The sequence below is a fragment of the Leptopilina heterotoma genome, unplaced genomic scaffold (assembly GCF_015476425.1).
Source record: "Leptopilina heterotoma isolate Lh14 unplaced genomic scaffold, ASM1547642v1 Lhet_302, whole genome shotgun sequence".
NCBI classification, from domain to species: Eukaryota; Metazoa; Arthropoda; class Insecta; order Hymenoptera; family Figitidae; genus Leptopilina; species Leptopilina heterotoma.
In genome coordinates this window covers 328,406-340,691 of record NW_025111005.1, presented here as the reverse complement: position 1 = coordinate 340,691, position 12,286 = coordinate 328,406, and the positions used below count along the sequence as shown (strand labels likewise).

The 12,286-nt window shown below is 32.7% G+C and overlaps 1 protein-coding gene across 2 annotated transcripts in view; it reads right to left on the bottom strand.

Annotated features, from left to right (window-relative positions):
• Positions 1-12,286, bottom strand: part of LOC122504517 (sorting nexin-27) — a 367,585-nt gene that overhangs the window by 126,626 nt on the left and 228,673 nt on the right. For both annotated transcript variants that reach the window (XM_043615665.1, XM_043615666.1), the window contains exon 5: positions 11,403-11,641. In XM_043615665.1, the coding sequence (XP_043471600.1) occupies positions 11,403-11,641 (239 nt within the window). The remainder of the gene's footprint in view (positions 1-11,402; positions 11,642-12,286) is intronic.

Here is a 12,286-nt window from a genome sequence, read left to right as displayed (position 1 = left end):
ACTAATAAAAATTGAATTTTGGAGAAGTGACAAATGATTTAATTATTTTATTTAGAAATCCAATTATTTAAAAAAATTTTTGATGAAATTCTACACAAACAATATCGATTTCGATTTTTGTACGATTCAAGAATATCAGACCCACGAAAAAAGTTTTTTATCAAAGCATAAAAACTGCAAAGCAGTTTATGAGTACATACAAAATGGTTTTTATGTATATAATTACTCCAAAAGTAAAAATATTAATAAACTATTCAGTAAGAAAATAATATTTTAATTACTTCTCCTTCTCTGTAAACATAAATTGTTTGAAAACACAAGTGTGAGCAGTGCGGCGGGAGCGGGCGCGGGCGTATTCCCGCGCGCTCGAGAGTTTGCGAATCAGTTAATTCCCGCGCGTCGTCAGAAAAATATGCATAACTTCTGTAATTTTAGAGGTTACTCACTTTTTTTTTTTAATTTACTCGTTAGAGTTTTGCGCATCACATGAGTATAGTTTGATTTTTTTCCGACATTGAGAACATACTTTAAATCGCAATTGTTTAAAATAATTGTTAATAACAATTAGAAATTTTTATTATACAGCAATTTTTTCAGTTGCACTTTAAACTACAGACTTTTAGCTTTAATTTCCAAAAAAAATTAAAATTATCTTCATTCGTTTCGGAGTAATAATGAAAAGAATAAAAAGTAACCTAAAAGTTTAACACCTGATAACTTTCAAAATAAATAAAATTTTTGAAAAATATTTTAGCGGGTAAAAGTTTACTCATATATCTATTAAAAACCATAGATAACTTTAAATTCGGGGACAAAAATTTTTCAAGTGGCCGGTTTCACTTATTTTGACCCTGTTCATTTTTTCCCTAGGACAAAAATAACGCATGGGAACAACTGTTTTTTTGTCCTAGGAAAAAATTGAACACCATTTTCATACGGTCGAACAAATGAATGACTTTACGTCCTGTCATCAGCTATCTAAAAGCGCCATTTTTGTGCAAGTTCGTTCAATTTTACTAGCTCTTTTGTAAACTTATTAACTTCACTACACGGAGAAAGATAAAGCTTGTGTACACCGTGAGGGTGCGATCTTATGTGAGCAAAATACGTTGATAGAAAGCAGAAAATCATGAGAATAAAAAGAACAACAATATCTACCTAATAGATAAAATTGAAAGTATAGGAATAGGCAGGGAGTGAAAGGAGGGAACCTAGAGAGAAGTTTATCATAGGGAACCACAGTTCCAAATTATTCAGTTCACCCGGATGGAAAAGTTCCCCAATAAGATTTCTCTGATAGGGCTCCTAGGGTGGGAAATAAACAGTGTGAAAAGAATTAAATGGAAAGATTGCAAAAATGGTTTGCGGTGAGTGATGTCTAGTTTGGGACATTTTTTCTGTGTAGACTTTCATTAAGAGAATAATGGTTACTTCTCATGCGGCAAAGAGAAACTGTCCAGGCCCTTTTGGCAATAAAAGAAGTAAACCATGGTTTTAAACCTTTGACTTCACCTACTGTGGAGTAATAATTGTGTCAGGTTTGTTTAAGGCAGATAAGATTGGTGTGTAAATGGTCTGAATAAGGAAGATGAAAATTTAAGAGAGTGCCATTATTTGCAGCTTCTTTTGCTGTTTTGTCAGCTAGTTAATTACCAGATATACCCATATGGCCGGGAATCCAAACTAGGGTCGTTTGGAGATTTAATTTTTGAAGAGTATTTAGTCTATTTCTTATCAGAAAGATAATCGATTTAATATTGGAAGAAATTGGTAAGGAAAGACTAGTAAGAACACTGAGGGAATCAGAAAAAATGGAAGAATTAGGGATGTTATTATTCAGTATGAAGTCAAGAGAGTATAGAATGGCATTAGCTTCAATAGAGAAAATGGAGGCGTGGGAAGAGATTTTCCAGGAATGAGAGATATTTAATGATGGGCTAATGAAGGAAAACCCAGCTATGGATGAGGAATCTGATTTAGATCCATCAGTATAGAAGTGGGTCGAATTAGGATAATGGTAAGATGTGAGTTCATTGAAGACAGTTTTTGGGGCAGGACTGATTTGAGTCAGTTTACCCAGATTAAGATCGATAGATGGAATAAAAAGGTGTTCTTCATAAGGGAATTCAAAATAGGGAGGGGTGAAGGCTTTGCGTATGTCAGGTGGGAAATAGCGTGTTTTTTCAAAAGCTATGATGAGAGTAAAAGAGTCTTTGATTTGATAAAAGTTATTTGTGGAGGAGTAATTTCAGAGTCGAATAGCTTGATTTCAGATTTTTTCAAGTTCATCGACAAATTTTAGTCTTTTAAATGTGTAAATATGGGAGCCGTATTCTATAGAACTTCTAATAAGAGCACGATAGATAATTAGAAGTGTATAGGGATCAGCGCCCCACCAAGTACCACGAAGCACTTTTATGACGTTTAATTTTTTACGGCATTTATTTGTGAGATAAGTGAAATGTTCGTCGAAAGTAAAGCTGGAGTCTAGTATAATGCCTAAAAATTTGGTGGATTTTGAGGGAGAGATTTTTATATTATTAAGAGACAGAGTTAAGTTGGGGTGGTTGAGATCAAGATTTGCTGAAGACAATTAACTTGGATTTATATGGACAAAGAAAAAGACCTTTTTATCCCACATGCACAAAAACGGCGCTTTCTGATAGCAGTCGACAGGGAGGAAAGTCATTCATTTCTTCGATCGTATGAAAATGGCGGCCGTGTTCTCCCAAGGGCAAGAAAATTAGCTGTTCACATGCATTTTTCTTGCCCAAGGGAGAAGACGGCCGCCATTTTCATACAAATCGAACAAGTGAATGACTTTTACTCCCTGTCGTCTGCTAACTGAAATCGCCGCTTTTGTGCATTAGGAATAAAAAATATCGTAAGTAACACGAGAATAAAGGCAGCCAATTTCTTTACGATGATTTTTGTGACACGAGTGGAGGTCTCGGGGCGCCTACGGCGCCCTCGACCTCCACTCGTGTCACAAAAATCACCGTAAAGAAATGGCTGCCTTTCTCCTCTTGTTGCTTAATATACTATTATTGTTTAAGAAGTTTGAGATAGAATTTAGAAATATGTGTAAAGAGTTGATTCAAACTATTGGGTCATCAGATCTACAAATAATCGCAAGATCGTCAGCAAATTATAAAAGAATGCAGTCATCAGGAATGCAGGATGAAAGATCTCTAGCATAAATAGAGTAGAGAACTGGACTGAGGATGCTCCATTGTGGGAGTCCAATTGGGTTTTCTTTGGATCCTATTAACTTGCCGTTGACTTTGAAGAAGAGTTTTTTGTGTGCTACAGAATTATAAATGAATTGAGTAAGAGATGCAGCAAAACCTAGATCACGAAATTCTTCAGTTAAAACATCAGGTCTGACACTTGGGAAAGCGCCTTTGATGTCCAAGAAAAGGCCAGCGGTGATTTGTTTATTACAAAAGCCGATCCATGTTTCTGTGGCCAAGATGGCTAAGTTATCTGCGCAAGATTTGCCTTTTCTAAACCCGAATTGAGATGGAGATAGTAAAAAGTTATGTTCCGAATACCAGCTGATTCTACTTTCAATTAATTTTTCAAGAAGTTTAAATAGGCACGAAGCTAGGGCAATTGGACGAAATTTACCAGGAGTTGATTTAGGTAGAAAGATAATAAGATAATTATTCCAGGATGGAGGAAAGACTCCTGAAGATAAGATAGAATTGAAAATATCTAGGATAACAGATTTTGCTTTGTTAGGAAAGTTACATATAATTTCGTAATTAATTTTGGCTAGTCCTGGTGAGGATTGATATTTATGAGATGCAATTGCTACGGATAACTCTTTTTCAGAAAAAGGGGATTCTAAAAATTCATTGTGTCTAAAGTATGAGGGAAGAGGGTTAATTGGTGGTGCAGGAGGACAAGTTTCGTCAATTAATTTGAGAAGTGAAGCTTCAACTTCTTTATCTGATGAGCAGGAGTAGTGATGGGACATCGAAAGAAAAACATCGATGTTGTGAAACATCGACATCGAAAATTCCTAACATCGATGTATCAAAAAGAAAACATCGATGTTTCGATGTTCCGATGTTTTTTTCACACTTTCTTTTAATTCTTAAAAAAATATATTTATAAAATTATAATAATAACATTTGAAGTAGATTTTAAAAAGATTTAAGATAAAATGGTGATTCTTAAAAGCACAATTTCCAGTTTTCAATAGAAAACTAATTAGGGGCCGTACACAAACTACGTAAGGCATATTTTCAGAAATTTTGACCCCCCCTCCCCCCATCGTAAGACATTTTCCCAGTAAAAAAAATTCGATATTTCCTTTTCCGTAATGAGAAGTGTATAGATGCTTGTATACGAGGTGACTTTTAAAGCATTTTTCTTAATATAACACTATTTTAAAGTAAATGTAGATAATAGAAATGAATTTTCAAAGTAAAACAAAGCTAAATTTATAAAGGAAATGAAGTCTTAAGAAAAAAAAGGATAATTTTGTTCAAAAAATTTATTCACACTGAAAAAGGTTAGAATTTAATAATTCCTTGTTACTCTAACTAACGGAAAAGGCTCATATGAGAGTTTTCTCATATTTCTCATACGAGCTACCGAGCTCGTATACGAACTCCGCGGTCCGTGTATCGAATTTTTTTACTGGGTTCTATACATTAGCGCCATTTTTTTTGCTGTTCGTAAGATTTAACTTGACCCCCCCTCCCCCCTTAAAGCCTTACGTAGTTTGTGTATGACCCCTTATGAAATATAGAAATCAATGAAAATTAAATTCTGTCAGTTAAATAATCCACTCTATTATATTAAATTAGAGATCGACCGACCGGCCGACCGACTCACACCTCTTTCTATTCTGTCTAACTATCTTTGAAAATACTTCACTCACACATGTCCAAAAAACACATACCCATGAATGTTACACATACACACAAAACACATACATGTCTTGTCACGCATGCGCAGTAGTGTTCTATCAATGTCACACATGCAAAGTAGTATTCTATCAGTGTCACGCATGCGCAGTACTGTTCTATGAATATCAGGCATGCGCAGTAGTATTCCATTAATGTCACGCATGCGCAGTAGTATTCTATCAATGTCACACATGCAAAGTAGTATTCTATCAGTGTCACGCATGCGCAGTAGTGTTCTATCAATGTTACGCATGCGCAGTAGTGTTCTATCAATGTTATGCATGCGCAGTAATGTCCTATCAATGTTTAACTACTCTGCTTAGTTCAATAAGTCCCCAATAATATTCAAACTTGTATTAACTATCAAAAAGTAGTTAAAAGAATTAAGAATGTAGTTTGTGCTATCAGATTTTGTAGTTGTTTTTGCAATTTTACTACATTTCTTAGTTAACTGAATTCTAAATTTTTAACTACATAAAGAAATAGTAAAATTAACTATACAAACAGTGCTAAGTAAACATGTAATTACACTGAAAAAAATTATTTGATTCAAATAACCGATTAATTGACTATTATTAATTAAATATTTACTTGAAACAAATAATATTTATTGCAGGCAGTTCAATAGTATTTAAACCAATAATTGCAGTATTTAAAGCAATTACCATTTAATTGACTCAAATAAATATTATTTGATTCAATTAAATATTTAATTGATAATAGTCAATTAATCGGTTATTTGATTGAATCAAATTAATTTTTTTTTCAATGTATTCAAACTAATTCTTAGTATTCACTTTACTACCCAAAGTAGTTGGATTTTAAAAAAATTATTTTCTGTGTATTTTAATTTTAAATTAAAAAAGAATAATAATTAATAGTTTTTGATTAATTATTAATAATTAGTCATTTATATGTTATAACAAAATTTAATATAGGGAAGTTGTATATTTATGTAAATAATTATTAAAATACGGCGTCAAGAAATATTAACATTTTTATATTATATTGCGCAGGGTTTTCTCTTGTTGTTATTTTATTTATTTTTTAATTTTATTATAATTTTATAATATTATATTATTCATTTTTTCTAAAATTATTACATTAAAAAAACCTTTTTTTAGAACTCCCCATTATATTCTCTTGCAGTTACCTAAGTTCTCTGCGCGACGAAGGGTCTTATACGAGCGCTCATCGCACTAAAGACCAAGTAACTGCCAGTTACTTGGTATTTCGTGCGACGAGACTCAAATCAGCATACCGGTAACTACATTTTTAATAATTTATTTATTGTTTAACCAAATAAAACATTTATTTTTACATCATTAAAAAGAGGACATTCATACGAATCAAAAGTAAAAACGGCGTTTTATAATTTCAATTAGGCTATGCGGGAGGGGACAATAAATATTCGAACAGTTTTTCGCGTTTTTCTCGAAATCTTTCAATCTGCAGTTACTGTGTTTCTCGAAAACACGGCAGAATTAGTGTCAGCCCAAAGAATCTTCGTTACTATGTTACGGCTTTCGTTATTTCTTTCAAAATTGTAAAAGATATCACCTTATGAAAAAACTTTTAATTAAAAAATAATTTTTCGTGGAAAAAATAAAAAATTAAATTTTTTTCAAAAATTTTTTATTCAATTAAAATTTAGGAAAAAGTTTATTCTAAGTCTAAAGTTTTGGCTTCATTGTAAGTATTAACACTTTTTCTATTATAAAACAAAAAATATTCCTAAAGAATAGAAATTTTTTAAATTTCAAGTGAAAGCTCCCAATACCCCACAAATTGTGTGATTGCAAAAAATGTATTTTTTTTAAATTTTTTTTCCAATTTACTTTCTCTTTTTAAGTTTCTAATTAAACATAATTAAAGATAAATAACGAAATGAGTAGAAAATGACGAAAACAATGTATTATTATAAAGATAAGTTGGTTTTTTTAATAATTTTCCTTAAGGGGCTCCAATTCCCCCACGCTCCCCTATAACAATTTGTGTTTAAAGATTTTCAATGCGATGAGAGCAATTGTTTAAAAGATAAAAAACACAAACTGTTAGAGGCAAAAAAGGAGATATTTAAAAAAATCCTTTTTTCCCCACTTAATTCACATAAATATCAAACATCGGAAAAAAACCTCGATACATCGAAAATATCGAAATTAAAACATCGAGGTTATAAACATCGATGTTTCCGATGTCGATGTCCCATCATTACAGAAAATCCTATTAGTAACAAAAGAATAGACGTATCTTCGCCCTTTTCTTAGTAATTATCCGTATTAATTAATATATTAAGACAGATATAGCATTTTATAGTTAATAATGTGTATCCTAATGTGCTAAACGCACATTAGGATAATTAACATTTTAGGCAAGTTAAAACCTATGATATTGACTGATTTAAATAAAAATTTAGGGGAAAATGAGGCAAAAGTGCTAAAGAGGGGCAAATTTAACCAACAAAAACAAAATTTAAAGATTTACAAATCGATAAGAGCAATTGATTAAAAGATAAAAAACACGAATTGTTAGAGGCAAAAAATAAAGAAAATATTTTTCAAAAGACCTCTCTTCTCCACTTAATTTACATTGATTTCAAACATTGAAAAAAAACTTCGATACATCGAAAACATCGAGGTTTTAAACATCGACCTCGAAGGAAACACATCGATGTTTCGATGTTTTCGATGTCGATGTCCCATCACTAAGCAGGAGGATGAAAATGGCTTGGTGAATCTATTTTTAAATGATTTGATTACTCTCCAAACTCTAGAAATTGGAGTGTTTCTGTCTAAAGATTCACAAAACTTTTTAAATGATTCTCTTCTATAATGTTGAAACAGTTTTATACATTCTGCTTCAGATTTCTTAAGAAGGTTGTAATTTTCAAAGTTACATGTATGTCTATAAGTACGTAAAGCTGATTTTCTTTTTAAGACAGCTTCATTACATGGAGCAGGAATGAACGGTTTCTTTCTAGTGGAATTTGATGGTGATCTTGAGTGATGTCTGGGAGAGGGGGAATATGCAAGTTTGATTGCATGATAGACTCCTTCGGTGAATAAATTATAATTGTCTAAGCCATTGGAATGTGGAGTTGAAGAAGAAAGTTGATTGATATCTCTGAATGTTAATAGTTCGTGAGAAAATATTGAGCAGGATATATTTTTTAAATTATATTTGTGAGAGAAGAAATAGGAGATTGGAATTGAAACACCAAGGTTTGTAATGACTGGAAAGTGGTCACTTCCGAGAGTGTCGTCCCAAATGTCCCAGGAAGATGATAAGAAACGATCGGAGGAAATAAAAGAAAGATCTAGCATTGAATCTGAATTGTTAGGTCTACTTCGACAAGTAGGTTTTCCATTGTTTAACCATATAAAATTTGATAAATCGAGTTGATTACAGAGACCAATGCCATTGAAGCAATTATGGGAACTGCCCCAACAAGAGTGGTGACAATTAAAGTCACCCGCTATTAAAACAAAAGAATTGTTGACATTTTGGATAGAGTTGAAGAGTTTGGACTATGTGTTATCAGAGATTTTATTATTAGATGAAGGAATTCTATATACCGAGACTATTAACAGTTCTCCAGTTGAGATGCTAATCGAGATTGATAAGGTTTCTAGACTATTTTCGATGTTGAGGCTTGTATTTACCTTAGAGAATTTAATATTGTTTCTAATAGCGATGGCTAAGCCCCCACCCTTATTGATTCATCTGTCTGATCTGATAATATTAAAATTTTTTAAGTAAAAGTTTTTTTGAAGGTTTCTGATAAAATAAGAATATTAAAGTTATTTAAAATATTTAAAAGATCTCCTTTTTTATTTATAATGCCTGGACAATTCCACTGCTTAATTTTTAAGTTAGTGGTGTAAGACATTGTAGAATGATAGAAGAGATTGAGATAATAAAGAAAAGCTACGAGTAAGATTGGCAATTGTGTCGTGGGTATTAACTGCTAATGAAGGAGAGTTAGAAGAAAGTTGATCAACAAGAGATGTTAAAATAGAGATAAGATGTACAGGGTTAGAGGAGTCCGAGGTGTTATCATTGGATTTGGGTGATTGAAGATTCGAAGAGAGTGATGTGGGGCGTTTAAGTTTAAAGCCGTTTGGAAGAGAAATTTCAGATCTTCCGTTGTTAAAAAGAGAGGCATCCGATGAAGGATTTGATCGAAGTTGAGTTTGAGTTTTTTAGGTTGAGAATATAATTTTGGTGGAGCACGAAATACTGGAGTTTGAATGATTTGAGAAAAACAGCGAGGAGAGGGTTGCGAAACATTTTGAAAGGAAGAAGATGTAGAAGTGCTAAACTGTCTGGAAAGTTTTTCTGATTGAAAGATGGTTTTATTGATGATTTGGCTTCTTTAAATGTTACGTTCTATTTTGCAGCATATGATCTAAAATCTTCTTGGAATTGCCATTCTGGACATTCTTTGGATTTAGCAGAATGAGGACCCTTGTAGTGGATACAAACGGGAGGATTTTTCACTGAGGGACATGGATTATCTGCAGTATTTAAGTGCGATTCACCGCAGTGAGAGCATCTCTGTGATGAACGGCATTGACTCGAGATGTGACCATATCGAAGACATTTGTGACATATTTTAACGGCTGGTGTGTAAGGATGAACTTGGGAGGAGACGTGAAAAAGAGCAACCTTTTCCGGTAGGCAAATACCCTGGAAGGTGATAAGGACAGAAAAAGAAGGTTTTAATTCAGATTCGTTAGAATCTGATTTTTTAACCCTTCTGTTGAGACGACGAACTTCCAGAATAGCTGAAGAACCAATTGTAGAGCCTAAGAAAGAAATATTGTTTTTAATTTCTTTGTCAGTTATGTCAAGTGGGACATCACGGATGACACCTTGACAAGTGCAAAAGCTAGCAGGAATAAAAGTAAAGAGGCCATTATTAAGAAGGATGTTATCATTCAATAATTTATTGGTGTCAGATGCTGTTTCCAAAGTAACACAAAGTTTGCTGAAACCCTGTTGAGAAACAGGGTATCTGCGAAAACGATCTGGACCTTCGGTGACCGTGAAAGATCGGGATGTAAGCAAAGGATTAGTAATTTTGGAAGAGAGATGTGAATAAATTTCCTTGTCTAAGTCGTCGATGACATTTGTGTTAGAGGAGTCAATTGTTTTGACAGATGACTTATCTGACATTTTTGTTTTTTTTTATATTCTGAGTTTGAAAAAGAAGAATCCGATGCCATTCTTTTTGAAAAACTCGAAGAACGATGCGCAGTATTTTTGGAATTCTTTGGAGGAATGATGCGATAGCGCGCGTCACACATTATCAAAAACGTTCAATATAATGAGCGAAAATAATTATTAAACACGGTAACGAAAAAAAGAGAATATTAAATGTTCAAAAAAATGCGCGTCTTCGTAAGAGAATGCGCGAAGCGACACAGCGCCAAAGCGGTTATATCACTTATATCCGCTAGACATGAATACGAATTGAGAAAACTAACACGAATAGTAAAAAAAACACAATAACTTATAACACAAAATAAAGCGAAACTTAATCGCCTGTTTTCAAATTAATGAACACTAAACTTTTATCGAAAAAATATTTAAGTCATTTTAAATTAATTTTAGTGAAAAAAATACACGTCTGTTTATAACGGTTGCTACGAACTCCACCCCTTTTACTACACCGCTGTGGCAAACATTTTGCGCAGACGCGAAATTCGTATGTCTTAACCAATTTATTTGATCGAGTTCTATAAAATACAACCAATTGAATATATTATTCAATCCTTTTTCTGAGTATATCTATATTTAAACATCTTACAATCTATATTATAAGTGCAAAAATCAAAGCTTTTACTATATCCATATTATAAGCATATACTGAGAAAACTGAAGAGTCAAATTTAGAGGTTCAAAAAGTGTATGTTTCCTTTGCTTATGAAGAGAGTTAAATAGTCCTTCTAAAATATATTTTGAATTGTTAATGGAAATCTACTTGTATATTCTCTCCCATTATATCTGAGGGTTAAAAGTTGCGCAGAAAATGTGTACGATCTGATGCGCGCGAAATTATTTTTCTGACATTTTATGTATTTAATTTAGGGGTTAGGTTGCCATATTTATTCATTTCGCGCCGGATAAGGAAGGGATTTCTCAAGATGGTTAATTTGTCCCTCTGTTATAAACTCATTTTCCCTCCAAGAGAAATGGCACGAATATCTGTCAATGGTGTATTTGACCATTTAGATTGTTATCCAATAGCTAACTCTCAAATATGAACGATTTGTCCCTCCAGATGTTTAGTCTAATACTCCAGTTTTCTCAGTGTAACAAGTTGGATTAATAATTAATAAATTTGTGTTATAGATTTTTCAAAATATGTAGTAAATGATATGATTTGGGTCGTAAATATTTATTAATTAACTAAATTTATAAAATTTTTATGTCAGAAAATTAGAAATTTTGCAAGGAATTAGTCGTGAATTTTACCTCGTGTTTTCTTGAAGCATCTTGCAATGCTTTGAGTTGATAGAGTCTCTCGCCCGCGGAAATATGTCCTCTATTAACTTCATCGACAGTTTGCCAAAATATCCACGTTAATGCTTGCTCACTGAGGGGTCTTGAAATATTAAAGAGCCATCTCCTTATGCATAGGCAAGTTGCACTAGCCGTTGAATAATTCTGAATGTACAAGGTGTGTGGATGTTCATGGGATAGCAACTTTCTCTCTGAAAAATTGAATTTTGTTTTGAGAAATTTTCAGTAACCTTTTTCAATTTTTCTAGGACAAAACACTGCATAATTCTTTTGAAGGTTTTTTATCAAGTATTAAAATCAGTTTTAGTTAAGGGGTTATATACAGTCACGATTTTCAAAAAATCGATTTTTTTTTGCATTTTCTTAAAGTATATAATATATTTGCCTGTTGTGACAAAAATTTTTATTAAGATTCGAGAAATATTTTCGAATTGTTGCAGACAAAACTAGAAAGGCGCGCCGTGAGGTGTAGAGCAGGTGCAGCGTCTTTAAACTCGCTTTTCTCAAAACTATGTTTTTAAAGTCGGTGAACACGATTTCTCAAAAACCGCTGAACCGATTTAGCTCTAATTTTCCCACAAGCTCAACAACTACTCTTTGCTGTCCTTGATCGTAGGTTTTTTAAATAAAATTATAATTTTAATCAACATTTGAAGACGATTTTTTTTCATAAAAATGAACTTTTTTTTTGCTGCCATTTTGTCAAAAAATGATATTTTTTAATTCCAACGATCAAAGACTACATTTTTTTATAGACTAACAGAATCTATCTTTTTTTTAGCGTAAACGTAAACGCCCCAAGCAGAGGCGTGATGGATAATCACCCGGGGCGTAAT